This window comes from Hippopotamus amphibius, chromosome 2 (genome assembly GCF_030028045.1).
Source record: "Hippopotamus amphibius kiboko isolate mHipAmp2 chromosome 2, mHipAmp2.hap2, whole genome shotgun sequence".
Lineage (NCBI taxonomy): Eukaryota > Metazoa > Chordata > Mammalia > Artiodactyla > Hippopotamidae > Hippopotamus > Hippopotamus amphibius.
Genome location: NC_080187.1, coordinates 148,736,797 through 148,764,629, shown reverse-complemented (window position 1 = coordinate 148,764,629; position 27,833 = coordinate 148,736,797). Strand labels below are relative to the sequence as shown.

At 43.6% G+C, this 27,833-nt stretch overlaps 1 protein-coding gene across 1 annotated transcript in view; it reads right to left on the bottom strand.

The window, feature by feature from the left end:
- Nucleotides 1-25,954, bottom strand: part of TMC3 (transmembrane channel like 3) — a 45,160-nt gene extending 19,206 nt beyond the window's left edge. The window contains exons 1-11 of the mRNA XM_057724377.1: nucleotides 25,859-25,954; nucleotides 24,150-24,296; nucleotides 19,547-19,622; nucleotides 13,143-13,224; nucleotides 10,200-10,306; nucleotides 9,326-9,424; nucleotides 9,094-9,236; nucleotides 6,387-6,534; nucleotides 5,637-5,680; nucleotides 1,643-1,790; nucleotides 179-288 (exon numbers count right to left, since the gene is read on the bottom strand). Coding sequence (XP_057580360.1) covers nucleotides 179-288; nucleotides 1,643-1,790; nucleotides 5,637-5,680; nucleotides 6,387-6,534; nucleotides 9,094-9,236; nucleotides 9,326-9,424; nucleotides 10,200-10,306; nucleotides 13,143-13,224; nucleotides 19,547-19,622; nucleotides 24,150-24,296; nucleotides 25,859-25,947 — 1,193 coding nt within the window. The 5' untranslated portion in view covers nucleotides 25,948-25,954. The remainder of the gene's footprint in view (nucleotides 1-178; nucleotides 289-1,642; nucleotides 1,791-5,636; nucleotides 5,681-6,386; nucleotides 6,535-9,093; nucleotides 9,237-9,325; nucleotides 9,425-10,199; nucleotides 10,307-13,142; nucleotides 13,225-19,546; nucleotides 19,623-24,149; nucleotides 24,297-25,858) is intronic.
- Between the last annotated feature and the right edge of the window lie 1,879 nt (nucleotides 25,955-27,833).

The following is a 27,833-nucleotide window of genomic DNA, read 5'->3' as shown; positions in this document are numbered from 1 at the left end:
TTCCCACCCTTCTCTCCCGTGGTATCCTGCTTGTCTTGAGATGCATCCATAGGGGAAGTCCTGTGCTAAGTTTTGGGGGGGAACGAAGCAAGCCCTGGTTCCTGCGGGACTGAGTTCCTACAGTGGGTGGCCAGACGGGTGACCCACAATGAGGCATTTCCCAGCAGGGCAGCAGTACCTTGCCAGCTGGAAGCGCAGCGTGGTCCGTGGGTGGTACCTCTCCAAGGCAGCGATGAGGTCAAAGGCTGATGGCGCCAGCATAGTGACGAGGGAGACCACCACGCTTACCTATCAAGAGAGCGCGTGGCCCGCTGAGCTCCTCTGGGCCCCTCATCCCAGCCTCCCTCACCTCACAGTTGGTCTTGCAGCCTAATGCTTGGTCGGGGAGGGCGGTATTCAGAGGGTCGTGCAGTTCTTACATGGAAAACCTCCCCTAAATCTCAGCTCATTAGCTGTTTTCAAAAAGCCACTTTGCCATGGGTTTACTTCTTCTAGGAACACTCCTTAATCTGAAGACACTCGTACACACCATTCGGGATGCACTGGTGTTTCTGCCACCTTCTCCAATTACCATCTCATTCTATTTATACTTCCCTTACCTTGGATGGAAAAAGGAAATAATTGCAGCTGTTAAGAATAGAAAAGGGAAGGCTGAGAGGTAATTTAATATCCTTTCTGCACTCGGAGGATTAATTATCTAGAGAATTACGCCTGGCTCTTGTTTCTCTGTACTTACATACTTTCTCTGCAAATGAAAGAGGAGGCTTAGCTGGTACACAAGAGGTGTCAGCTAAAGGAAGAAATAATTTCTGAATTTATCTTTTAAAAATTTATCTATCTACACACAAGCCCATATTTATATAACCCACTTAATTGACATAAAATACAAAGAGGTATGAGAAGAGCTTACCTAATGCAGTCTCAGACTTTAAAATATTATTGTACAGGGAAGATAAATTGATACATTTTGTTTTTTAAATCCCAAGGGTGATTATCATTTTCATAGACGTGGTCTGAGAGGTGGCATTTGTGCTATTTCTGCCACACAAATCTTTACAGGTAAATTGAACCAAGTTTTCAGGACAAGAGTCTTACAATAAATATTAAGAATTATAAAGTTGTTTATAACCTTCCTCTTGGTAATTTTCTATTCATGGGACTATTCCCATAAATGGAGGAGAAAGAGCTTTTAAAAAATAAGCCACTGACGGGGGGCTGGTTTAGGAGGTGTTATTTATGATTTAGAAATATGGAAACCACCTAAGTGTTCAATAATGCCTGCATGGTCAACTTTGACACATGCAATGGAAGACAGTGCAGGTGCTAATGCAAGTCTAGGTGAAGTCAGTTTCTGGAAATGTGTATGTAAAGAAACACGAAGCCAGAAAAGCAAAGCACAGTCAGCAGCAAAACTCAAAGGTAAAGACTGTGCAAATGCTTGAAGGTGTTTTTGAATCAAAATCTTCCTCATTAAGACCAGTGAAATCATTTAGCCAAGCCTGTGTGTTGCCACTCTGGTCCCAAGCCCTTGTAGTCTGTGCTCTAGAACAAAAGGACTGCAATTTTTCCATGGAGTTATTTCCAGTGAACCCACTTAAGAAATACCCATGAAACAGAGGGGCAGCTACTGTTGTGTGGGTACCTCGTTCTTCTCCCAGAGCGTCAGCTCCTTCTTGGACTGCGCCAGCTTCTGGGACCGGTCTACCACGAAGTAGATGAGATAGATGCTCCCAGCGAGCGAGAGAAGCACCAGGATATTGGCGATGACCCTCAGGCAGATGGTCACTGCCCTGCAGGGAGAGGTAGGTGTGAGGACGATGGACCAGGCTCTGCAGAGGGCACACCGATGCACAGAAAATGCCAGTGAAGGATGAGGAGACATTTACTACCAAGTGGATTCTTGGCCCTGAAGAATCAATATTCTACCCCCTGCCCAGAATCCCTCACTTCCTAAGAGATCAACAACGAGTTATAAATCTAGCCCACCAGCATCAGTGGGGCTTTACACACACACACAGACACACACACACAGACACACACACACACACACACGTTTTGGCACCTGAGTATTTGGGTTTCGGTCTTTGCTTTGCCACTTAAAATTGAAGTCCTGTGGTGTATACACATTTAAGTTACAGGAGTTCAAGTACGGGTATTCAGGAGAGGAAGGGAGAGAGAAAGAAAGGAAGGGAGGTAATGGACCTGCGTGTCATTTCACACTATGAATTCGATATTGTACCACGTATTTACTTGGAATTTGTTATCTGTCTTTTCCCTCTAGAAAGCAAGTGCTCAGTTAAAGTCCTCTTCACGGCTGTATTCTCAGCTCTTAGAACAGGCCCAGCACATAGAAGCACTTCATAAATATTTGCTGGAGGAACAAGTAAATAAAGGAGATGGGACATGGGCTCCTCTTTCCTCACTGGGTTTCACTTCCCAAAGGCCTCTTACAATTGCGGGCAGATGTCCGAACGAACGGTGATGCTACTGCAGTAAGTCTCCTGCATACGAACTGTCAAGTCGCAAACTTTCAAAGATGCGACCGTGCATCTTGTTCCAGCAAGGAACCTGGTGTCACTAACGTCAGGCGTGAGTGACACTGCAGCCTGCCCTCCATCTCCTATTGCTGACAATCCTTCAGCTCCACCATCTCCCACCTCCTCTCCCTCCTTCAGTCAGTAACTCTTCTTGCCTGTTCACTCGATGCCAGCCCCTGTATGCCAGCTGCTGTGCTGTACCACTGTACTTTTCAAGGAACTGTACTGTGAGATTAAAAGTGTTTTATTTTCATGTTTGTTTGTTTTTTATATATTAAAAACAATGTGTGAAAAGTATTATAAATCTGTTACACAGTACAGTACTATATAGCCGATTGTGTTAGTTGGGTACCTAGGCTAACTTTGTTGGACTTATGAACAAATTGGACTTGTGAACATGCTCTCAGAATGGAACTTGTTCGTATGTAGGAGACTTACTGTATTCATATCTAGGTTTCCAGTTTTAACTGAAAAAAATCCACTCTTCATGGAGGAAAACTCATTGACTCCAACTGGCTTATTTTTAAGACATCTGCTTCCGACTTTGGGGTCAGTCTTAATCTGTTTTCCCAGAAAGCAGAACCTCAGGCAAAAGTGTGTATGTGAATAGTTTCTTTGGGAAGTGATGCCAGGAAGCAGGCATCTGGGCAGTGAGACTGGAGAGAAGGGCAGGCGGTACAAGGTGTGGGTGGAGCGGGGCCACAGCTGGAGGCAACTGCAGGGCCTTTTGAGGGGCCTATGAAATGCATCTCAGAACTGCCTGGCTGGGGTGAAAATGAAGTGTTTGCCATCAGCTCCTGTTCCCTGGTGGTCAAGGGCCGCTCCAGAGCACTAACGCCCAGTGTTACACCCAGTCTTTCGGTTGCACGCATGCGTGTGGACTGGGATCTCGTATGTGCCCCACACTGCAGCCTCAGAGGAGCCCCGGGCAGTGGGTACCAGCAGGCGCTCTGAGGGGCATATGCGTGCAGCTGCTGGCAGCCTGCACAGCCTGCCCGGCAGTGAGGGCTGGAGGAAGAGGTGTGGCCAGGAGGATGTGGAGGGGCATTCGAAGGGTGTATCATCCCTTCTCCACCCTCTGGGTGACCTTGGGCGGGTCAGGACATCTCCTTCTGCTTGCATCTTAGCCTGTCCTCTGTACAACGAGGAAACTTACTCCCAAATGGAATGATAAGTGTCACCCTGTCTTCTGGCAGAGGAGAGCTGTAGATAAGGAGTCATAGACCATGGGAGATTAACACCGCCTTAGTGCTCCTTCACTTCCTCCCGTCCCCAGATCACGCTGTCATCATTTGTAGGGTCGTGCTACCCACGTGATGCCCCAGGCCCTGTATTTCTGGTCCCCCCTCCCTCAGTCCAGCACTGTTGGTCCTTGTGGCAATTACACCAGAGAATGCACGTGATGGGCTTGGAGGGGAGAAGCAGGTAGTCACAGGTTAGTTTTCCCCTTTCTATGCCCTTTTCCTTCCATCTCCTGTGATAATATCCTGGGAGCCCAGAATACGTCTTACACAGCTGTTTTCCTCAAGTTTTGACAGAATCAGGAGGATTCAGGATTTGTGTGTGGAAGAGAGATGAGAATTCGGTTTCTTGTTCATTTGTGTGCTGGTAGTAATGAATCACTGAGTGAGACGTCTTTGAACTGGAATGCATTTAGGATGGCTGGAGCTTTCAAATTGGAGGGAAGATAAAAACCATCTGTGAGTTTTGCTTGGCAAGACCTGCTAAGAATGTGGGGCCTTGGGTCTCACTCCCAGAGATGTTAATCCAGTCAATCATGTGGGGCCAAAGGGGTCTGCACTTGCAGCGCCCGCAGGTGATTCTGACGTGGGTGGGTGCTCTCCGCCCTCTGAGAAGCATGGATGCAGTCCCATCCTTTCATTTCATAGGTGAGGAAGTGGACACCCAGTAAAGTCAAGGGAGTTTCAGGGTCATGGACGTCAATGACAAAGAGGGCTAGAATGAATCTTCAGACAGCCTATGGCAAGTCCTTCCCACCACCACACCCTGCTTCCTCTCAGGAGCTGGGTGTGTCCTCAGCTCCCCAGGTCTCCAGCACTCCCCTGGACAGCCATTCTGCACTGTAGGAGCTAACTCTGGGGCTTTAAGAACCAGTGAGGATAGACCTAGAGACTGTCATACTGAGTGAATTAAGTCAGAAAGATAAAAACAAGTATCATGTAATACCGCTTATATGTGGAATCTAGCAAAAATGGTACAGATGAACTGGTTTGCAAAGCAGAAATAGAGTCACAGATGTAGAGAACAAACTTACGGTTACCAAGGCGGGTAGGAGGGGGTGGGATGGGTTGGGAGATTGGGATTGACTTATATACACTACTATGTATGAAACAGATAACTGATGAGAATCTACTGTGTAGCACAGGGAACTCTACTCAGTGGTCTGTGGTGACCTAAACAGGAAGGAAATCCAAAAAAGAGGGGCTACGTGTATACATATAGCTGACTCACTTTGCCGTACAGCAGAAACTAACACAACATTGTAAAGCAACTATACTCCAGTAAAAATTAATAATAAAAAAAAGAACCAGTGAGGATATTGGATGAGCAGGCTTGTCTGGCCAAGGAGGACAGGGTCATTGCCCCTTCCTGGGAACGGCCTTTGCGTGTCATCCAATCTCTGGCCAAGAGACCTCACCCTCACCAAGGGAGCCCTCACAACACCGAGAAGAACTCCAAACCCAAGAACTCACCCTAGAAGTTTGTCAACAAGCATTGGATACTATTTGTGTCCTAGGACTTCAGAGATTTGTTGCTAAATAAACTTAGTCTTTGCTTAGTTTAACTAACTAGAAATTGGTGCTAAAAATATCTTTTATTATCTAAGTAAAAGAATAGGAAGCTGATCAACCTCAGATCTCTCACCTTACTATCAGATCCTTGAAAGGAGGAACAACTCCTAAATACTGCTATTGAAAAATCATGGAGTTCCCACCTACCACATTACCAGACAGATAGATTTTAAGAAGAAAGAAGAACTGCCTGACAATGTGTGAAAATAAGCTACAGTCTCGTGATTTTGGTACTAAATTAAAGCAGCTTATCAATGAGTTCAGTATGGGGAGCCTTCATACATACAGGTTTTTGCTCTTCTTCTTTTCCTGTTCTTCCAGAATAGCCTCCTTTAAAGAAAGACACAAATGGTATCGAAAGCTTAGCATTATCGTTAATCACAAATTTTTAGAAATAGTTTATGAAAGAAATGACTTATCCAGTATTTTTCATCATAACTTCAAAGTCTAGACTTCATCCTATTAGATGCGATGGACATCAGTGTTTTATATAATAATAAATAGATAAAAATGGAAATTGGGGAATGGGAAGAAGAGACGGAGGAGTAGATTATTTAGATCACTGAAATGATCTAAATAAATTTTTTACTGAGAAGGGGGCACCATTCAGCTGTCTGTGTCGTTCAGTAGACCCAGGTCTCTGAATGCTTTTGACTGCACTTTCCTCTAAGTTAACACGAAAAGCTTCCATCCCCCACATATATGTATTTATTCGTTTGCAAGTTATGTACATACAACATGGTAGTAATCCATTACGCACATTAACAAAGATACCCACACTGAAACTTTAGAAGGGTGAAATAAAAAAAGACAGAAGTTCCTATATTTTCCTCCTGTACACCATAGGACTGTTTGATACGTGTGGGGGCACCTCACGTCCCGTCACGGTGCAGACTGTGGCTGCCCCGGTCTGGGAGCGCCATGGGAAGGGGACCATGCCGGCCCCCAGCAGAGGAGCAGCGGTCCATGCTGTAAATACAGGCTGTGATCTGCAGGGCCCTGGCTCCTGGCAGCCTGGACAGGCTCACTTACTCACCCTGATGCTGTTCACGATGGCAGCGGTTTTGCTCTCTGCCGCCTCTGGGTTTCCAATGAGGTAATCCCAGGCGCAAAACACCCGCCAGCAGAACGTGTAGTTTTCATTGGAAGCGCTGGCAAGGCTCGTGCGGGAGTTCTTAGCCATCCTGCAAAAGAGGACCGGAGAAAACCATAATTCGAAAAGATCCACGCACCCCCATGTTCCTTGCAGCACTATTCACAATAGCCAGGGACATGGAAGCAACCTAAACGTCCATCAACAGTTGAATGGATAAAGAAGATGTTGTATATATATATATAGTGGAATATGACTCAGCCATAAAAAAGAACAAAATAGTGCCTTTTGCAGCAATATGGATGGACCTAGAGATTACCATACTAAGTGAAGTAAGTCAGACAAAGACAAATACCATATGATATGGCTTGTATGTGGAATCTAAAAAAAGTCTACAAATGAACTTAGCTACAAAACCAAAATAGAGTTATAGATGTAGAAAATGAACTTATGGTTACGGGGGGGTAAAGGGGGGAGGGATAAATTGGGAGATTGGGATTGACATATACACATTACTACACATAAAGCAGGTAACTAATAAGGACCTACTGTATAGCACAGGAAACTCTAACCAGTACTCTGTAATGACCTGTATGGGAAAAGAATCTAAGAAGAGTGATATATGTATCTGTATAACTGATTCACTTTGCTGTACACCTGAAATGAACACAACATTGTAAATCAATTATACTCCAATAAAAATTAAAAAAAAAAAAAAAAAAAAAGAGGACCAGAAAGGGGCTTAGCCACTAGGGGGCGGCTGCGAGTCCACGCGAGCAAGGAGCCCCATCCAGTGTGGGCAAGCAGAGCTCCGGCGGGATTCGCTCCGGCGGGATTCACCCCGGCTTGTGGCTTGTGTCCTCAGCCAACACCTTTGAACAGTGTGAATAGCAAACTCTTGGGTGAGTTCACTGCACAAGCTCTCCCATCACTGATGGCCAGGAGGTCCCTGCGGGTGTGCGCACCCCCTGAATCTCTGTGCAGCTGTGATTGTGAAACCAAATTCTTTCCTTTGAGCTGAATCCATCTTCTTGGAGCCCCTGTCAGTTGAAGTAACTACCCCACCTCACTAACCAGGAGCATGTCAGATCCCTCTTGGACAGGACCTTCCCTCAGATGTATGGGAAGGCAGAGGTCACTATCCCTCCTCACGTGAAAGTTCCCTGTCTTTAGACCATCTCTCCTGTTAGAAGCTCTCTGTCCATCCATATTTCCTGCTCCTGAGTTTACATCGGTTTGTCTCTTAAATGGTGACATTTAGCAAAGGGCCTGTGTTCTAGGTGGAGTTGTGGGGTTTTGAGGCCACCCAGAGGCTAAGCTGGAAAGCTTCATGTGAACTGAAAGTCCTCAAGTCACTGTGCATCTTCCTAGATTTTTGTTTGTTTGATAATGATAGTGACGGTGATGAGGACTGTTCTATCTTTTTAAAATCCCAATCGCTTCTACCTGCACATTGCAAAGATGCCGCAAGGGGCAGTGTGATGAAGGCTCACTGGTACACACGAATCAGAGGGAAGGAGTAGGCTAGCCAAACAGGTGGAGGCCAAGTTTCTACCTGGGCTCAGAGCCTCTCTGTCACTCTGCATTTATCTAGCTCCTACATAGAAGCACAGACTGTGACAGCCGTAAGGGAACCTGGTGATTTTCTGAGCCAACCTGTCGATTTTACAGACGAGGCCTCAGCCAGTCTGCTTTCTTTGCACTGTTCCCTACTTTCAATAACCAACTATCTGTTCGAACTGCATCACAACACAGACAAGACTGGTTTCTGCAGAATTTGTAACTAGGTCACAGGCAAACATATAGTCAAAGGAGGATGCTTTGCTTTCTGCAACCTCTGGGCACCTAACTCAACTTGTTCTCATCTCCATTAGCACAGTTCCTATGAGACAGGCTGGGACCCTCTGCGGCAGTGCTGCAATGCTGACACTGGAACACACCTCTTCTTGAGAAATAAAACACAAAGAAACTGTATGGGATTAAAAATAACTACATGCACGTGGCAGTTGGGGCAAATTCTGGACCCAAAAGTTACAAAGAGACCAAACAAACAAACCCCAACTACCACTTCTGAAGAGCCTGGAGCAAAAACAGGCTGTTGGGAGCAAAAGGAGGGTAGCGTGCATACCCCCTGCACACAACACACCAAAGGGGTGGGCAAAACTCCTAAGCCACCCCCCTGGCCCTACCCCTTGGACATACACTTACCTTCACCCCCTATAAGAAACAAGCACCCCCCCTCCCCCCAGGGAGCAAGGAAGCAAGGAAAACTGTTGTTTGTTCTCCATCCCCCCTGCTGCAGCAGGGGCCCCAGTAAAGCCTTGCCTGAATTTCTTGTCTGGCCTCTAGTCAATTTCTATTGATTGGAGAAGGCCAAGAACTCTGGTCAGTAACACCTACATTGTTTAAAATGACATTAACTGTTAAATCTATTTGATTCTTGTCTCTCCAGACCCAACACAGAACCTGGCACAAAGGAGTAAGTGTTCGATCAGTGTTGGTTAAAATGAGCGCATATCTCTTTTATCCGTGTTCTCCTCATCTGTAAAATGGGTAGACTTATGCCTTGACTTTACAGGGTGAGTGACAAGATGAAATAAGATCATACGTATCATTTTGGCATGTATTTTGAGGAACGGAACAGACATACTTTTTTAAGAGAATGATGAAGCTGTATCCAAATACTGCCATCCCCACCAGGAAATATGCCAAGGGCAGCCGGTAGCCAGCTTTCCCGATCCTTCTCTCCCTGCCGTAGTAGCCATAGAAAAGGACTGAGTACTGGAGGTAACCCTGCAAAGAGAACACTCGGTGTCATTTCTGACTCCCAGGTCCCAGGATATTCACCTCGAGACAAGAGTGTGGCCAAGCCTGAACCTCACCCCCAGGGACCAGACGGTGTCCAGATCTTGGGCAGATGCCATGTGCTCCTTGGGGATGCTCTTGCTGACTGTGCTTCCAAAGGGTTGGCCTGCAATGAGCTGGTGAGAGAGGAAAGGATGTCATGCCGTCCTCTGGGTGGGAAGGGACCAAAAGAAAAGGGGCCGCTGATCTCCATGCACCTGTGAAGATGCTGTGAAGATCCGTAGGGGATGGATTCTGCTTGATACTCATTGATGAGAAATTAATCCTGAGTGGCCAGATCGGGGCCTGATTGGGGCCTGTCTGGGCCTCTCTCTAGGCTGGACATGGCTTCCATGGGTGGATAATTGAAGCCACTGGGTTTCTATAATGGCATAGGAAATGGCCCCACTGACTTTGCGAGGATAAAGTTTAGTTGAGAAATGGATTTTATTTTAACACAATGTCTGCAACCTGGCCCGTAAGCCAAATGCAGCCTGTCACCACTTTTTGTGTGGCCCCAGAGCTACGGATGGTTTGTGCATTTTTAAATGATTGGAAAAATTCCAAAGAAGAATAGTATTTTGTGACACATAAAAATGATAGAAAATTCAAATTTCTGTATCTTTTAATAACATTTTATTAGAACACAGCCACCCTTATTAGTTACCTAATGTCTATGGCCTCTTTTGTACTACTTGGTAGATTTGAGAAGTTGTGACAGAAACCATAAGGCCCACAAAGCTTTAAATATTTACTATCTGGCCCTTTACTGAAAAAGTTTGCAAAACCTGTTTTAACACACAGATTATCCTTCCCACGAGGATAATGAGGGTGGCTGTCTTATGCTGCTGCTCTAAACATCTCTTCTTTTTAACAAATGACACTTTTAAACTCTCCTGAAATAGTTCTTACCTCTGGAATGACAATAAAGGCACCTGTCATAATCGTGAGCACAATATTAATTCCAAATAACCATCTCAAGAATATGAAATAAGAGGCAACACCAGATCCAAAATGACCTAAAGAAAGACAAGATAACAAGAACAGTTTATAGAAAATCTTCCCAGTGCAAGAAGTTCTTTGTAGAGCAACACTGTAATTTTTCTTATATCAGCAGGACATAGATTAAGAATGCCATAATTGCATCAGGGTGTTGCCCCACAATGGTGATTTAGAAGGATTAAGATGTTCATTAGTATCTACCAGTTATATACACACATCCCTAATCCTTAATTACATACTTTCCCCAGTGTCATATTGATCGAAAATGCTTTTATCACATTTACATTTCACCTATGTTCAGAAGTAGCAGCATCTTTTGAGAATTTGTTATATATTTCTTTTTTATTTTGCACAGTTTTGAAAATTCCAAGGATATTCTAAGGATTCTTTTATCTTAATTTCAAAAGAAATAACACCATTATTCTGTTAAATGTTAACATTAAGGGAAACTGAGCAAGGGATTATAAGAATTCTCTTTGCCACTTTTCCACGCATCTAAACTTACTCTGAAATAAAAAGTGTATTTAAAAACAAATTTCTGAGACTTCCTGAGTGGTCCAGTGGTTAAGACTCCATGCTTCCAACGTAGGGGGCGCGGGTTCCATCCCTGGTCGGGCGGGAACTAAGATCTCCGCATGCCCCGTGGCAAGGCCAAAAAGTAAAAATAAATAAAAACTAATTTCTATTGGGAAAGCAATGGTGCATAGAAGAAGTTGGATGGGAATGTGGGTGATACTTGTGACTTTCTGGACTTGTACCATACTTTGGAGAAATAACATCTTGAAATTTTATTTCAAATCTAGCTTATGTTTCATAATAAGTAGGAAAACACAAAACATCACAAAGAAAACCAAAAAGTTACTGATTCCAAGGTTACTAAATTAAAATCACTACTAGAATTACTTTCCAGTGAATTTTTTGGTGGAACTCTCATTTTCATTTTATATGTGTATTTTTTGGTATAAAATCGACATATCTGTATAATATGCCTCCTGAGTTATCAATATATTATGAGCATTTTCTCATACAAAATATTTCCCTACAAAATGAATTTTATTGTTCCATCAAACGAATTTTACATAATTTATTTAACTTATCCCCCACTACTCGACAGTTAGGAAGTCTCTAACTTTTCACTAGGTAGAGTATTCACTAGGGTACATAATTTCTGCAAGAATCAATTTCCGTCTAAGGTCAGATTTCCTGGAAGCAGAGCCTGAGCAAAGCATTCAGCTAACATGATATTTTGAGGAAGCGCTCTCAGGAGAAAGAGGATGAGTGGGTCAGAGGGGAGGTCAGGGGAAAGAGCTAAGTGAGGATGTGGTCTCAGCTGCAGCCTGGCCCAGCCTGATCCCATGGGGAGCTCTGGAGGGGAAGTGGCATCACAGAGTTGATTCCCCTTTGAACAAAACCTGGTCTTGAATACCCCTTAGTCATTGCCTCTGAGCTATCCAGTGGGGCTTGGGGAGCAGGTGATGAATGCCCAACATCTGACAAGGCTCATCCTCTAGAAAAGGGGGTAGCTATGAGTCATGGCAGCCAATACTCAGAGCAGCTGAGAAAAGATGGACCAGCCAAGTAAAGGCATCTGGGCAGGACACCAAGTGTGTCCACACAGCCTTGTGCATTGGTTTTGTTGTGGCTGTTGTTTTCTCTGGTTGTTAAGGAATGGAAGAGTTCTATCAATGAGTATAAACATTTTGAGGACATTTGGTCCAAATTACAACTTTCCCCCAGAAACATCATCCCAATTGACATTTACACCAGCTGCTGTGAAAGGGCTTCATTCCACTTAAATGTTGAAAATGTTTTTTTTTCCCCTCAATTTGTCATCTAACTTTTAGCTCTACTTATTTTTTATGTGTGTAAAATTTCTTTTATGCGTAAATACAACGATGCTTTCCTTGATGATTCCTTTTATACTTTTATAATTTGACAGGCTTCCATTCTGAGATCACATTACTTATATTTCTTTCAATTCTCTCATGGTTTACTATTTTCTATTTAAATATTTAATGGAACTTTAAAGTGAAAGGTCTAACCTTATTCTTTAAAACAGTTGAATCAATTGTCCCAGCATCATTTATGGCGCTATGCTACACTGTTTCAATTCTTATAGCTTTTATAACGTATTTTAACATTTTGGTTATACAAGTTCATTTGAGTTTTTCTTTTAAAAAAGTTTTTGATTAGTTCTTTTTTCATATGAGTTCATTGTGTTGAATACAAAAAACATTGCATTGAGAATTTTATTGGAATTGCATTAAAACTTGTAAATTGATATTGAGAAAATTGACAGCTTCCAAATATTAAATCATTCTATGTTTCTTCAAGAGGCTTTTAAAATATCCTGTGGTCCAATTTTACAGTTTTCTTTATTTCAGACTCCTGGTTATATTTATTCCTGGTCTTGTGTGTTGGTATGCTTGTACTGTGTGTGTGTGTTTAAATGTGACTGTGATTAATTAATATTTTAGGATATTTTTTCTAAATGATTACAATCACTTCTCCCAAAATGCAAATTTTTGCATTTTTGTTTTGCAGTTGCCTGTGTTATCCTTTTATTCATCTACACAGTTTTCTCCTCTACCCTTTTGGGTTGGTATCATGTGACAGAGCACGGCAGAGCCACAGTGGAATATGGGGCTGACTTTATCCTGGGAGGTGGTGGGGGCAGGCACTGTGTCTTCCATCTCCACGGACCCACGTCCAGCCTAGGCTGGCGCCGCATGTGCAAGGGCCCCTGGCTGCCCAGTGTAAGGACCGGGAGGTACCAGACCCGTCTTAGGCCTCACTGTTGGCTGGCCGCTAGCACCGCATCTCCCGCCCACTCCACCAAGTGCCAACACTTACTCTCGATTTTCTTTATCCTCATTTCCCAGGGGATGAAGATGACCACGAAGTTACAGGCCAGACGAGCAAACTTCCGCCACAGCTAGACACGAAGGAGCAGGATTAGAGGACTTGAATTCATGATGACAACAAATGACTTTGTGGAAAAATGTCCTAAATGGAGGTAAGCCCCCAGGCACACCATCTGCTACCTTTCATTACGGTTTCACAGGCCTTTAGGGAGCCCTAGGACCAAAGCAGCCGCTTGTCTTCTCCAGGCTCCTGCCCAGGTGAGGGCTCCTGTTTTGGACTCTGAGCTGAGGTGCTTATTCTCTACGGTTTCAGCCTGCCTTACTCACATCATTCCTGCTCAGAGGACTAAGAGCAGGCAAAACTATTTGAGGAATGATGTCCAGTTACACCCATCTGGACCCCTTCGGGAGTGGGGCCCAGGAATCCACATGGCTCACAAACTCCCCAGTGATTACAATCCCCGTCCCTATTTAAGCACCAAGAATCTAGAATATACCCTGAAAATGAGCCCTGTTGTGCACCTCCCATCCTGCAGCTGGAGCTCATCTCCCAGCCTCTCTCCTGGCCACAACTGCCACAATAAGGTCTGAAAATTTGTCTTGGATATTTAAGATGCAATTGCCGAAAGTTCAAAAATCTGTTTTGTGTTTTTTTGTGTGTTTGAGAATAAAGCAAAATGTGAAAATGTGCCCTGATACTGGGCTTTCTCTCCCACAACATTAGCAGGTTGTTCATTTTAACACACAAACAATCTGAGTTTGTGTTGGAAGCAAATGATATCATTGCAGAAAGAAGGGTTACAAATGTAATTACAACCTTCTGAACTATAAGACAGCACGTGGTCCTGATGCAGACATGCCTGATTATGTTATCCTAAATGTGCCTGCTAAGGCCAGAACGGCTGCTTGTAAATGAAAATCTATTTGAAAGTTATCAGAAGTTGGAATTGTTCATCTTCCGCTAATGACTTAAGACCCAACTCAAATACAGCCACTCCCATGAAGACCTGACACAGATTCTCTGTAGCCAGAAATATATTCTTCCATCTGGAAACTTCCCCAGCTGTCATTTTGGTCTCTGATGATACTTACCGTATCCTAGCTTATATTGCCTTTATATTGTCCACTTGGCCCATCTCCTCTAGCACTGAGAGGAAGACCACAGCTTTCTGAGTTTTCATCCCATGTAACAACCAGAGGCAGGATGCCTAATATCCTTTGGGGAGGGTTTGGTGTTGAAAGCATTTGAGTTTCTGGTCCATTGTAAAGTCATTAAGTGGAAGAAGCACTGGGTGGAAGGCCAGAGACCTGAGTTCTAGCTAGACCTCTATCTTACTGTGAGCCCTGGCAAAGTTATTTTCTTTCTTTGAGATTCAATTTCCTCATTGGTATAGGAGGATTCAATCAGTGGGATTCAGGGTGCTCTTTATGTGTAAATTTCGACTGAATTTCAATGAGAATTTCAATACCCAGAACTGACTAAAGCAGAGTAACTCTCGTAGGTAAGAGATGCAAAGCCTGTTTCCCCAGCTTTTGGTGCTCATCTGAGAAGTCAGGGACCCCAAATTCAGCTGAAAGAGCACTGGACTGAATGACCCCCATCCCAACACTCATTCTGGCGAGGAGAGTCTACACTAGCAAAGAGCTTCCTAGGGGCAAATTTCATTGAAAAACGTGATTTGTTGATGACCAAGATTCATTAAGACATGGGGAAAAACACCACACTTCTTTGATGATTTGCACTGAATCTCCATGGCAAAAGCCCTGAAACTTTGGAATGAATCACGATTTTAAGACCAAAGTGCTCAGCCATAAAAAGGAATGAAATTGGGTCATTTGCAGAGACATGGATGGACCTAGAGACTGTCATACAGAGTGATGTAAGTCAAAGAAAAAAACAGATATTGTATATTAACGCATATATGTGGAATCTAGAAAAATGGTATAGGTCATCTTATTTGCAAAGCAGAAATAGAGACATAGATGTAGAGAACGAACATATGGATACCAAGAGGGAAAAGGGGGGTGGGACGAATTGGGAGATTGGGGTTGACATATATACACTATTGATACTATGTATAAAATAGATAACTAATGAGAACCTACTGTATAGCTTGGCGAACTCTATTCAGTGCTCTGTGGCGACCTAAATGGGAAGGAAATCCTAAAAAGAGAGGATATATGTATATGTATACCTGATTCACTGTGCTGTACAGTAGAAACTAACACAGCATTGTAAAGCAACTATACTCCAATAAGAATTAATTAAAAAAATAAGAGCAAAGTGAAAAAATAAAACAAAACCCAAAACCAAACTTGCAAGAAACAGGTCCTAATGGTGGGCCTGGGTTACTGAGTTTTGGTAAGGCTTCTAAGATCACCTGGAGCAAACTGTGAACAAGATGTGTGAGATAGTAGCTGGTGTGGAGTTTGCATTCAGGTTGAGGGGAGACAGCCACAAAGAATCTAATGCCACATGGGAAACAGTCCGTTAGGACTGGGGGGATGGCTCTTTGAAACAAAAGGTCAAGGAAGGTCTATCTGGGGAGGTCATACCTGAGCTGAGACTTGAATGAAACTGAGTCAATATTTCAAAAAATGATACATTGGTAGAGGAGCTGTGTAGGAGGGGAGAATGGCCAGTGGTAGCCTGTGGCTTAGCATGAGCTGGGCATTTTACAGAAGAGAATAAAGGAGAGAGGAGTGAGATGAGTCCAATAGGTAGGTAATGGCCAGATCAGGCGGGTCAGAGGAAGGAGTTTGGGTTTAATTCTAAGTGTAATGAAAGTCTATCTATCTATCTATCTATCTATCTATCTATCTATCTATCATCTATCTATCCATCTATCTACATACCTACCATTCATTATTTTAAGTAAAGGATGGCATGAGTAGTTTACTGTTTCAAAGATTTCCCTGGCTCCTATGTGGAAGGCAGTGGACAATGGCAGGACATGAGTGGAAGCAGGAAGATCTGTCAGGAGGCCAGTCAGTCTATATACCATCCTGGCCAGGTACCTTTAGCTTCTGCACAGAGAAAGCATTCTTCCCTAGTCATGCCATGAAGGTTCTCAGGAAGGGTGACCTCCCTTGTCGGTATCATGTGAGAAACCAAGGATGTAGACTGTTAGAACTAGAAGACATCTTAAGAATCAAACGCGAACATCAGGTTCCAAGTCATTGCCCTGAGCAGGGAAACAATGGCAGAAGGACCTAGGTGTCCTGACTCTTGGTGTTTGCTGTTGTACACGCCCAGCATAGCATTTCTGCCTACGTGACTCCTTGGGTCCTGGTGGTCTTACAGGCTCAGACCTTGCTTTCTAATGAAACATAGAAAAAAACTGGTGCTAAAGGCAGATTGTCTATAACAAGGTGTTTTCCTGCTGGAATCAAGGAGAAACCATGTGCATAGAGGATACAGGTGGGAGACAGTGGCAGGGCCTCCAGAGGATGTCTTGTGCTCTGGAACAATGATCCCCAAGAGAGGACAGAGTGGCAGCCCCGGTGAGTGGTGATCAGGATCTCAGTCCCGGCAGTCGTGGGAGAATGTGTACAGTAGTTATGTTATACAACATTTACTATTTGAAAAACAAAGTTATTTTTCTAATAGAAACCAAAGACCATAAATAGGGGGGAAAATCTCATTGGGCTGCAGGCAATAGCTAGATAGCTTCTGTTTTCTCTGCTTTGGAGTGGATGCTGATTTTCAGGGGTCCGTATCGAAATTCCAGTGTACAAAAATTCTAAATATCAAAGGGGAGAGAAATGGTGTTCTGAATGAAGAGGGGGAAAACCAAAGTGTTAGGAGGACATGGGGGTAGGATGACTTCTCTCTGACATTTTGCTATGTCTCAGCCATCTCTTTACCCCCAGTGCCCAGCACGAAGCATGGCACATGGATTAAACTGAACTGGGCTGAACCGCTCTCTGCCGGGCCATTGGTAAGATGGGAAGGACTGGGGCAGCTGTACCTGTTGAGGGCTGGCTGGAAACTTCTGGACAATCTGCAGGTAGACTGAACATTTGGATTATCTTTCTCCCTTAAAAAACTCTGATTCTGGGACTTCCCTGATGGTCCAGTGGTTAAGACTCCACGCTCCCACTGTAGGGGGTCTCGGGTTCCATTCCCGCTTGGGGAACTAAGATCCTGCATGCCGCGAGGTGTGGCCAAAAAATAAATACGTAAATGAATAAAAATAAAAACTCTGATTCTAATTCTTCAGTCCATTATTTAGTTACACCTTTAATCCATATTGAGCTCACTGTTACTAAATGCCCCAGTACTTTTTAATTGTTACGGTGATATATATATTACAGGTTGTCTGCATCCAAGTGAGAGTCCTTATATTATTTCATATATTTTTTCCATAGCATTTCCTATAGTTTATTTAGAGAAAATGAGAGAGCTTGGTAACACATATGCTTGTAAAAAGATAATATTGCTTAATATAATTATTCCATAAGCCCCACAGTAGCGTGACAGGCGTAAGGAGTTATGGATAATTTTAGTCATAGGAGTGGATTAGTATCTTCAGGCAGATTCTGTGAAAAGTAAGAAGAAAGCAAGCCATGGCAGAAACTTGCAGATTCTTTGATATTTTATAATTTTTCAGTTATGCAAAATTTATGACCAGCTTTAATTTAAACTTTACTAAGAACATTTTCTGCTTCAGAGACTCTAAAAAGAGTGTGTCTGTCCGTTTTTGTCTGTTAAAATAATAAACTTGAAAAAAATACAATATTCAGCATTGGTGGAGGTACAATGAAGACAGCAAATTCATTGTGGATAGCAAAAGCATTTGGAAAATAATTGATTAGTATTTATCAAGAGCCAAAAAACGTGGATCATATTCTTTTCTACAGAGGTCACAGTTTTGACATTTATCCTAGAAAAAAGAATTTGAAAAGATAGGAAAAACCATCTGTGCAAAGACAATCTTTGCAGGACTGTTAATACTAATGAAAAATTAGAAGCTATTTGGGACTTCCCTGGTGGCGCAGCAGTTAAGATTCCAAGCTCCCAAAGCAGGGGGCCCAGGTCTGATCCCTGGTCAGGGAAGTAGATCCCACATTCATGTCGCAACAAAGGAGCCCGCCTGCCACAAGTAACACCCAGTGCAACCAAATAAATAAAATATTAAAAAAAAGAAGCTATTTAAGTATCACCAGCAGGCAAGTAACTAATTAAATTAATATACATTTTTCTGATGGAATATTACACATAGAAAACAATAAGTATAAAAACTACATAGAAACATGGAGGAAAATCCTTGCTATGGTGTTAAGCAAAAAAAAAGCAAGACAAAAATATTTGTATACTATAATTACTCTGATGTGAAAATTATATACCCAATGACTGAAATGTGAAGTTTAAAAAAAGATACTATCTTGGGAAGTAGGGGATTATAGTAGGAGAAATGATTTTTTTTGTCTTCGAAACATTTATGAAAATTATTGGAACGTCTTTATAAACAGATAATTTCAATGTATAATAAAGTTTAACTGCAAGTAACTGAATGGGAAAAAATAACAAACAAAAATCTTAGCATTGTATTATAAAATGAGCATTGGAATACCCCTGTAACTTTCTCATTATAAGAAATACAGTAAATCCCCTACATGTGAATGAGTTCTGTTCTGCGAGTGCATTTGTAAGTCCAGCTTGTCTGTAAGTCCAGCAAAGTTAGCCTAGGTACCCAACTAACACAATCAGCTATGTAGTACTGTACCATAATAGATTTATAATACTTTTCACACAAATGATACATAAAAAACAAACACAAAATATAAAGAAAACATTTTTAATCTTACAGTACAGTACCTTGAAAAGTATGGTAGTACAGTGCAACAACTGGCATACAATGGCTGGCATTGAGTGAACAGGCATGAAATAAAGATCCTGTACTACTGTACTCTATACTGTACTGTACAGTAAAGTACACAAAAGCACAACCACTTGTAGAGGATGCACACACGTGACAGTGTACACCAGATACGTAAACTAACTTATGTGCTTGGACATGTGAATGCATGTTCAAATCTTTGAACGTTCTCAACTTGAAGGTTCGTATGTAGGGGACTTACTATACAGTGAATAAAACCTACACACATGGGTGGGTTTAATGCAGGGAAGAGGCTAGATGATTCTCCCAGGGGAAGATATCCTTTTTCTGATGAGCTGGGCTTACCCAGGGTCACACAATTTGGTGACAGCATCGGGAACTAAAATCCAAGTTTTGGGACATGCAGACCTTCGAGCTCACCATATTGTTCTACAGCTATTAATGACAAATGTTCACAACCTATGTAGTACAGCAAGTGCAAGGGCAAGTACAGCTTCCTGGGCCCAGAGACCACAGTAAGGGTGGGCACGTCCATGTGTATGCTCTTTACCTCTGCGCCTGCTGCTTGGTAGCCTCGGGTCCTGGTCAGCCTCCCTTCAAACTTCAGCACAATGTCCTTTGCTCTCCTGGGAGAAGAAAAATGTGGTGGTGAGCACAATTTGATCACCCTGATAATCTTGGCAAAACATGTGAAAGTGCAGCAGGAATAGGTAGCCAAACAGGGTAGGCGAGGGGCAGTTATGCAAATCTTGCATTTCCTGACTTTTGGTAAGCAGAAAAGTCCCTTAAGGTATTTTCTGTAACATTTAAATGCATGAATTCATAGGAAATGATGACTGAATACTAACATCAGTTGCATCTGAATTTCTTAATGCCCTGCCTGATTCTGGCTGTTGGCTGGGTATCTTGGGCTTTGGAAATTCTGGTACCAGGTACCGGCATCTCAGCTCCTCCGCTTAATCTCATCAGCCTTCCTCCTACAATTAATTCTTTGGAAGTGAAAGTGAGACGTAGCTCAGAGAATCTGCTTCGGGACAAGGGTGGTATCTGGTCAACGTGAGCAAGAAAGTTGCGTCTGTGTAGCCATGGACAACCTGATTTAGCCCAAACTAACTACCGACAAACTAGGTGACCATTTTGGTGAGTTGACCTGATGTGTTGCCTAAATGGCTAATCCTTGACAAAGGGCTGAATTCATTAGGATAGATGATTAAATTCACACTTACAGAACCAAGGATTAGAAAACACATGTTAATTCCGTGGAATGGACTGAAGTCAAAAACTCTTAGAGATGAATGGCACCATCAAGGGGACCTCATCTGTGACTACACTGATGAGATCCTCACCAATCCGCGGTTGACCACTTAATTATGTTCAGTGTCGAAGAACTTCTGCAACGTTCAGTTTGTTAGCTGGGCCAGTCTCCTTGGTAGGGAGTTCACGCAGGTGTATCCCAAGTTAGCCACCTAGCAACTTGCACCCACCGTTTCCTAGTCCTTCCTTGACTGACACAATCGTTGACTCCCGTTTCCACGAACAGCGTGATCTCTTCAGAACATGACCTAACCAGAGTGCTGAGCTTTGGACCTCGCTGCCATCACTGCAAATACACCACCTTCATAGCCCTGTCAACGTGCCAGCTTTATTCTGGTCGGAACCAGAAATTCAGGCAAGGGTGAGGGTTGATGTTCTACCTTACGTAGCCTCTAAAAGAAAGGGGCCTATATAAGTGAAATAATAATTCATTTCATTTCATTCATTGTAATGTTTTCCCCTGCAAACATTTTCTGCATACTTGTTTGGGTCAAGTATTGTGGAATACAGAGGTGCAAAAAATAGGGTTGTTGCCCTGGAAGAGCCCACTAGCTAACAGGGATGACAGAGACCTGAAGCTACAATCAGAGAGGGTGGGTGTGTAAGTGCTGGGATGGGGAGCTGAGTAAGGGGCTGAGGTGGCAGTGAGACGGGCTGAGACCTGGGACCGGGGATCCTTTGCTGCAGTGCCTGCACCTGGACAAACATCTCCTCCAGCAACAAAATACAAAGAAAGTATAAGGGACTAAAAACAACTGTATACGTGTGCAATTGGGGCAAATTATGGATAACAAGATAAAACCCCAAAAGCCCAACTGCCACTTCTGAAGGGTCAGGAGCAAAAGCAGGGCCTGCACATGCCCCCTGCACACAGCACCACCTAAGGGGTGGGCAGACCACCTACGCTACCCCTCCAGCCCGACCCCTGGACACACCCCTACCCTCCCCCCATATAAGAAAGCTGCTCGCAACCCCCTTAGCAAGTTAGCGAGCAAGGGGACCTGTTTTTGTTCTCACTACCTTCTGCTGCAGCAGGGACCCCAATAAAGCCTGGCCTGAATTCCTTGTCTGACCTCTGCTCAATTTCTATTGATAAGGAGGCCAAGAACCCTGGTCAGTGACAGCAGGGGGACAGTACCTAACCCAGGCCCCATCACAGACCCATGTCCACTCCACCGGCACTGACCACTTGCTTCCTTACAGGGGAAACACATATATGCTCTGTCCTCCCAGACAGGCGGCTGCTGGCCCAGACCCAGAGCTAGAGCTCCCTGCTTTGTCTGTGTCAGCAGCGCTCCCTTGAGCCCCAAGCAGTCAGGGCCCAGTGCTCTCTGTGCCTTCCCCAGACCTGATGAGTCTCAGCAGGTCCAATTAGTGAAGCGTTGCTCCAGTAGCTCCTCAAGGTGACGGGGAGGAGATGTATGACAAGGGGATGACAAATGCAGGTGTCAGAGGGTGAGCTGCTCTCTGAGAGCTAGACCACTGGCCTCTGCGTCTTGGAGCCCTGGCTGAGGTCCCTGGCTATGCTCATGGAGGAAGGCCCGCTTTGTCCTTTTGATTCAACAAAAAAGTTATCATATGGTTTGCTCTGCCAGCAGGTTAAAAAGACTCACCCTCTTACAGTTCAGATAATCATTAATTATCAGCATTTCTGTATGATTTTCAAAATTCTGATAGAATACATGACTTTTTTTTTTATTGCAGTAGAGTTGATTTACAATGTTGTGTTCATTTCCACTGTACAGCAAAGTGATTTGGTTATACATATGTAGACATTCTTTTCTACATTCTTTTCCATTATGGTTGATTGCAGGATGTTGAAGATAGTTCCTTGTGCTGTACAGTTACATGACTTTTTTTTTTAGGATAAATTGGTAGAGTTCCTCTGTTTCAATAGAAGAGAATATTGGAGTTGAGGTCAGGAAGCCAAGCCTTAAAGCTCACTTCCTGCACTCAGAAGCTGTGTGTCCTGGGGGAAGCCCCTTCATATCTCTGAGTATCAGTCTTCTCATTTGAAAAATGCCTTTCTTACTCAAAGAAATGGAAGTGATGAGAGCTGGTAACAGACATGGAGAATTAATTGGAAACTTCTGGGAGTGGAAACTATGGATGACCTTAGCTATCTGCCTCAGCCACCTGGAGGGCAGGCTGGATCTTTGGCCAGACTGTAGTGGAAATGTAATGAAGGCATGATTTGATGGGAAAGAAACGCAAACCTAATGGTGGATTGGAGAGAAAGGGCAATGTGCTTGGCATCTGGAAGGGTACTAAAACGTAAGATACGACAATGGTTCTAATCCTGTCCACACAGTAGGTGCCTGATGACCACGCGTAGTGTCTGTTTCTCTAGGAAGGTCCACTTCATGGGTCAGAGTAGCTCAGTGGCACTGGTCATTAAGACCATTCTGGGACTTCCTTAGTGGTGCAGTGATTGAGAATCTTCCTGCCAATGCAGGGGACATGGCTTCGATCCCTGGTCTGGGCAGATCCCACATGCCGTGGAGCAGCTAAGCCCGTGCGCTACAACTACTGAGCCTTCGCTTTAGAGCCTGTGAGCCACAACTACTGAAAGCCCACATGCCTAGAGCCTGTGCTCCACAATGAGAGAAGCTACCGCAATGAGAAGCCTGTGAACTGCAATGAAGAGTAGCCCCCGTTCGCTACAACTAGAGAAAGCCTGCATGCAGCGACGAAGACCCAATGCAGCCAAACCCGCCTCCCCAAAACAAACAACAACAACAAAACTCCCTCACTCACTCCCCTTTGCTGTGATCCCAGATGTCAGCATCATCTATCACTACCCACTCATCGGGAGTGACTACTATAGCCCAGAAGCAAGGCTTCACATCACATGGTTTATCTCATTTAATTCTTCAGCTACTGCTATCAAGGGATCTCAAACTCTAATTTGCAAAAGAATCAACCCAAATGGGTGCTAAAAATGCTGGTGCCGTAGTTTCTGGCTAAGTCTGAGGGCAACCAGGAATTTTGTCTTTAACAGCACTCTAATCGCTGGTTTTTTAAAGTTTTTTTGTTTTGTTTTTTTCATTTTTATTTATTTATTTATTTATTTGGTCTTAAGACAGGCGGGCTCCTTAGTTGTGGCATGTGGACTCAGTTGCAGCATCCACGTGGGATCTAGTTCCCCAGCTAGGGATCGAGCCAGGGCCCCCTGTACTAGGAGCATGGAGCCTTAGCCGCTGTGCCACCAGGGAAGTTCCACCCTGACTGTTAACAGTTGCCGTTTTGGAAACAGTGCCGCAAGAGGTAGGTGCTATCCTTCCCCTTCACTTCAGCTTTACAGAGAAAGGAACTGGTTTTTAGAGAAATTAGGAAAAGAACCTAATCTCATACGGCAAGGCAATCTGTCTTGCAGTCTTCAGTTCTTCATTATTATCTAAATAGACTCTCCAACATGACTCTACGTGTCCCAGTAATCTAGTTTCCCACAGAGATCCCCTGCCCGCCACAGAGGGAGGTAATAGCCAAGCAGGTAAAACTAACATCTATTTTCATTCTAGATTGCATACCTATCTCTGGTGAGTTTAGTTATTTTGTTCACCTCTAGGCATAGTGCTAAAATCTAGTATTTGAAAACGAGGTAGAAACCCCAAAACTCGACCAAAATACACACCCAACCCAGACACACGTACACAGACACACTCACTGTGGCCCTGTCTGGACCAGCTGGGTCCTGCGGATGCGTCTGTGACTTCTCTAAGTTAGATCAAGAGCATCCGAGCCACCACTCCAAGCTGGGTCTTTTTGCTCATTTCCCAGGGCGGGGCAGGGTGGGAGGCACACTTGCAATAACCAATAAGTGCTGCTGGGGCCCTTACCTCAGTGCCCTCAGCTTCTGTCCCATGCTCCAGGGTCGGCAGCGAATGTTTGCCATGAGATCTTTCTGGAACTGTATATTCTGGAAGATTTGTTCTGGATCATGGCTGTCCCCTGTTTCATCAGCAGTAAAGCTGTCATCCAAGTTGCTGAAAAGGCATTAAGGAGGAAATCTGATTAGCAGAATTGCTTCCAGCCAAGATCTTGCCCTGGGTAAGTTCAGCATCTTGCTGCCTTGAGGTCATCTGTATGAAGTTAGTGTGTGTGGAAGGGGAGAGGAGGGATCCAGGGAGTTGGAGAGAGAATTCAGCAGTTTTACCAGCCATTGGAACCCATTCACTGGATTCTGCTGCTTTGATTGGTCAGTGAAAGAGAAAGCCTTCGAAGGATAAAAGATACTATCAGAAGACGTCATACAAGGAACCAAGAGAGTGCTTATGTAGGATTGCTGAATAGCAGCATCTTTGGTGGCAAAACAATTTCTTTTTCAGGCTCATTGAAATAATCAACTAATTCTAAGGAAAGGACTTCTCCTATCCCCTAACTCAGCATGTAAAATAAAAACCAAGCAGAGAATGGACTGGACGACACGGGGTTGGGGGGGCGGCGAGGGGCGAAGGGGAAGCTGGGACAAAGTGAGAGAGTAGCATAGACATATATACTCTACCAACTGTAAAATAGAGAGCTAGTGGGAAGTTGCTGTATAACAAAGGGAGATCAACTCGATGTTGGCTGATGCCTTAGAGGGCCAGGACAGGGAGGGTGGGAGAGAGTCACGGGAGGGAGGGGATATGGGGATATATGTATACATACAGCTGATTCACTTTGGTGTACCTCAAAAGCTGGTACAAGAGTGTAAAGCAATTCTATTCCAATAAAGAGCTAGAAAAAAACAAACCAAGCTCTCTCATCCAGAGGAGCCCCCACCCCCTGTACTCCTGCTTTGATTCATTTGAAATCTGAGATAAGGGAGGCAAACAGGCAGCAGTTTCTATGAACAAGAAATTAGCTAAGCAAATTTACATGGGCAAATATTTCAGAGAAACAGTTACTCTCTAGGAGAACAACTTTTCAACATGTAGCAACATTTATTCCCAGTGAAAATGAATTCGCTAATGCTAATGCAATTTTTCAGGAGGAGATAGAATATTCTGCTATGGCTAGTTCATCAATGATGCACTTAAAAGTAAGGGAAAATGATTCCTTTGCTTTTCTCTAATTCAGCTTGTTTTTACTTACTCAAAGGAGAATTTTCTCCAAATAAATGGAGATTTTAATATACCTTTATAAATATTTAATAAATTTGAATAACACTCCCGCACTTCTAACCAGCCTATAGCCTTTTCTGACAGAAATCTCATTTATTACAACAGATGTATTGTCTGCTCTCTCGACACTGCTGATTGAGTAAACAGAGAGAAAACAGATAAAGCACGTCAGTGGGTTTGCCCAGCAATAAAGCCAGGTTGGGGTACAGGCTTTTGGATTCTGATCAGAAGCAGGTAGAGCCGTCAACCTCTGTGCACATCGCTAAGGTTGCCACCCTTGTTGTACAGGGACCTGGAAAAAAGGAGTTTCTGAGTTCATTCTGAAGGAGAACCGAGCAGGATGGGGACTTGGTCCTCTGGTCAGATGCAAGCAAGGGTGACCCAGGTTTTCCCTCCTCACAAATCTGCCTTTGCTGCCCAATGGATAGATGGGACCAGCTCACCTGAGCAGCAGGGACTCCTGGTAGAAGTAGTGCTGGCTGGCATTTCTCCGGATGCTTCTATAACGCTGGGATGCCTTTGATGGTTTCATGGGAGCCGACTGGCTGCCAGTGATCAGTGGGGGTGGGCAGGGTTCTGGGAAGCTGGCAGGCAGGGATCTGCTCCAACGGAGGTGTCTGAACTGGATCCGCGAGTTGCGCTGCCTTCCAGTTCTCAGGAGCAGGACTTCGTGTCTGTAGCGATGGATGCTCAGAGCAGGGAGAAGCCAGGAAGCCAATCATGCATATGTATGTTAAGGTGGCTGTGGCAGCAGAGATTGGCTGGATTCAAGACAGCCAAAGACAAGAGGCTTGGCCAGGTGATCTAGGATCACTTGGTGCTGCCCAAATAATCACATTGGTGACCCCTTGTGACCAGAGAGAGCTCTGTGGTTTGCAAAGCACTTCACATCTGTTACCATGACTGGTATTCACAAAATACTTAGGGAAAATGCAAGGCATCGTTTTCTTTCTTTCTTTTTCTTTTTAACTATCAAGAAAGAAGCTTAGAGAGGGTAAGAATCTTGTTTGTGTTCATTTAATCAGGAAGAATAAATCTGACTCCATATTAAATTTGTTTCTTTTACTTTAACCTTTGTCCTCTATTGCTTTGAGTTAAGAATGTTGCTTATAGCCTGAAATATACAGAATAGCCCATTCTCAAGGCTCTGACCTTTAAGGGTATAACACTTTTCCATTCCTTTAGAGATAAAAGGTTGCAGAACAGAGAATAACATTTTTCTTCTTTGAGATTTACAGGAACATGGTGACCTAACCTACTTGGACACTTACAGGAACCATGGATTCCTACAACAAGAAGTTCGCAACAACCAACTACAGCCCTCCCTCACCTTCCCCTTAAAAATGCTTTGCTGAAAGGAAACCCTTTGGGGGGTTCTGGGTGTTTTGGGGTGCAAGCCACCCGTCTCCTTTCACGGCCCTGCAGTGAAACTTTCTCTGCTCCAGACTTGGACATTTCCGTGTTTTTTGGTCTCGCTGTGCATTAGGCACACGAACTTGCGTTCAGTGACATCCACATGGCAGAGGCCCAGGAGAGGCACAGTCATATACATATATATGACATTATATATATATATATAATGTCATATATATATATTAACTTTTCTATTCTCAGCTTTTTTTTTTCTATTTTGAAAAAGCCAAACCTACAGAAATGTTGATAGAACAATACCAGAAATGTTGTATACTCCTAACCTAGATCCACCAATTAACATTTTGCCACATTTGCTTTATTTCCATGTATACACGTTTCTCCCTACACCATTTAAAAGTAACTATCAAGAAAGAAGCTTATCTATGTCAATCCTCATCTCCCAATTTGTCGCGCCCTCCACTACCATGTGTAAAACAGATAGCTAGTGTGAACCTGCGGTATAGCACAGGGAGCTCAGCTTGGTGCTCTGTGGTGACCTAGATGAGTGGGATGGGGGTCCAAGAGGGAGGGGATATATGTATACATATAGTTGATTCACTTTGTTGTAGAACAAACACAACATTTTTAAAGCAATTATACTCCAATAATAATAATAAAAAAAAGTGATCTGGAGAAAAGTAAAACTTAATAAGAAAAAAAAAAGAAAGACGCTTAGAGAGGGCAAGAACCTTGTCCATGTTCATGTAATAAAGAAGAACAAATCTGACTCCATATTGCATTTGTTTCTTTTACTTTAACCTTTGAATTCATCCCTAAGTCCAGGACTTTCCCATAGTTTCACCATATAAACCTCCATTTTTTAATTAACACAAGAAACAATTTGCTTCCAGTAAGATTGATTGTACATTAACTGAATGGGTAGGTGCAGGACTGAAACAGAAACAGCCCTTTCTGCGGAAGACGCCTCCTAGTCAGTACACTAGAGACGCCACAGAGGGGTAAGTCAGTGAAGGGGGCAGGCACCAGACAACGGGACAGAAAGGA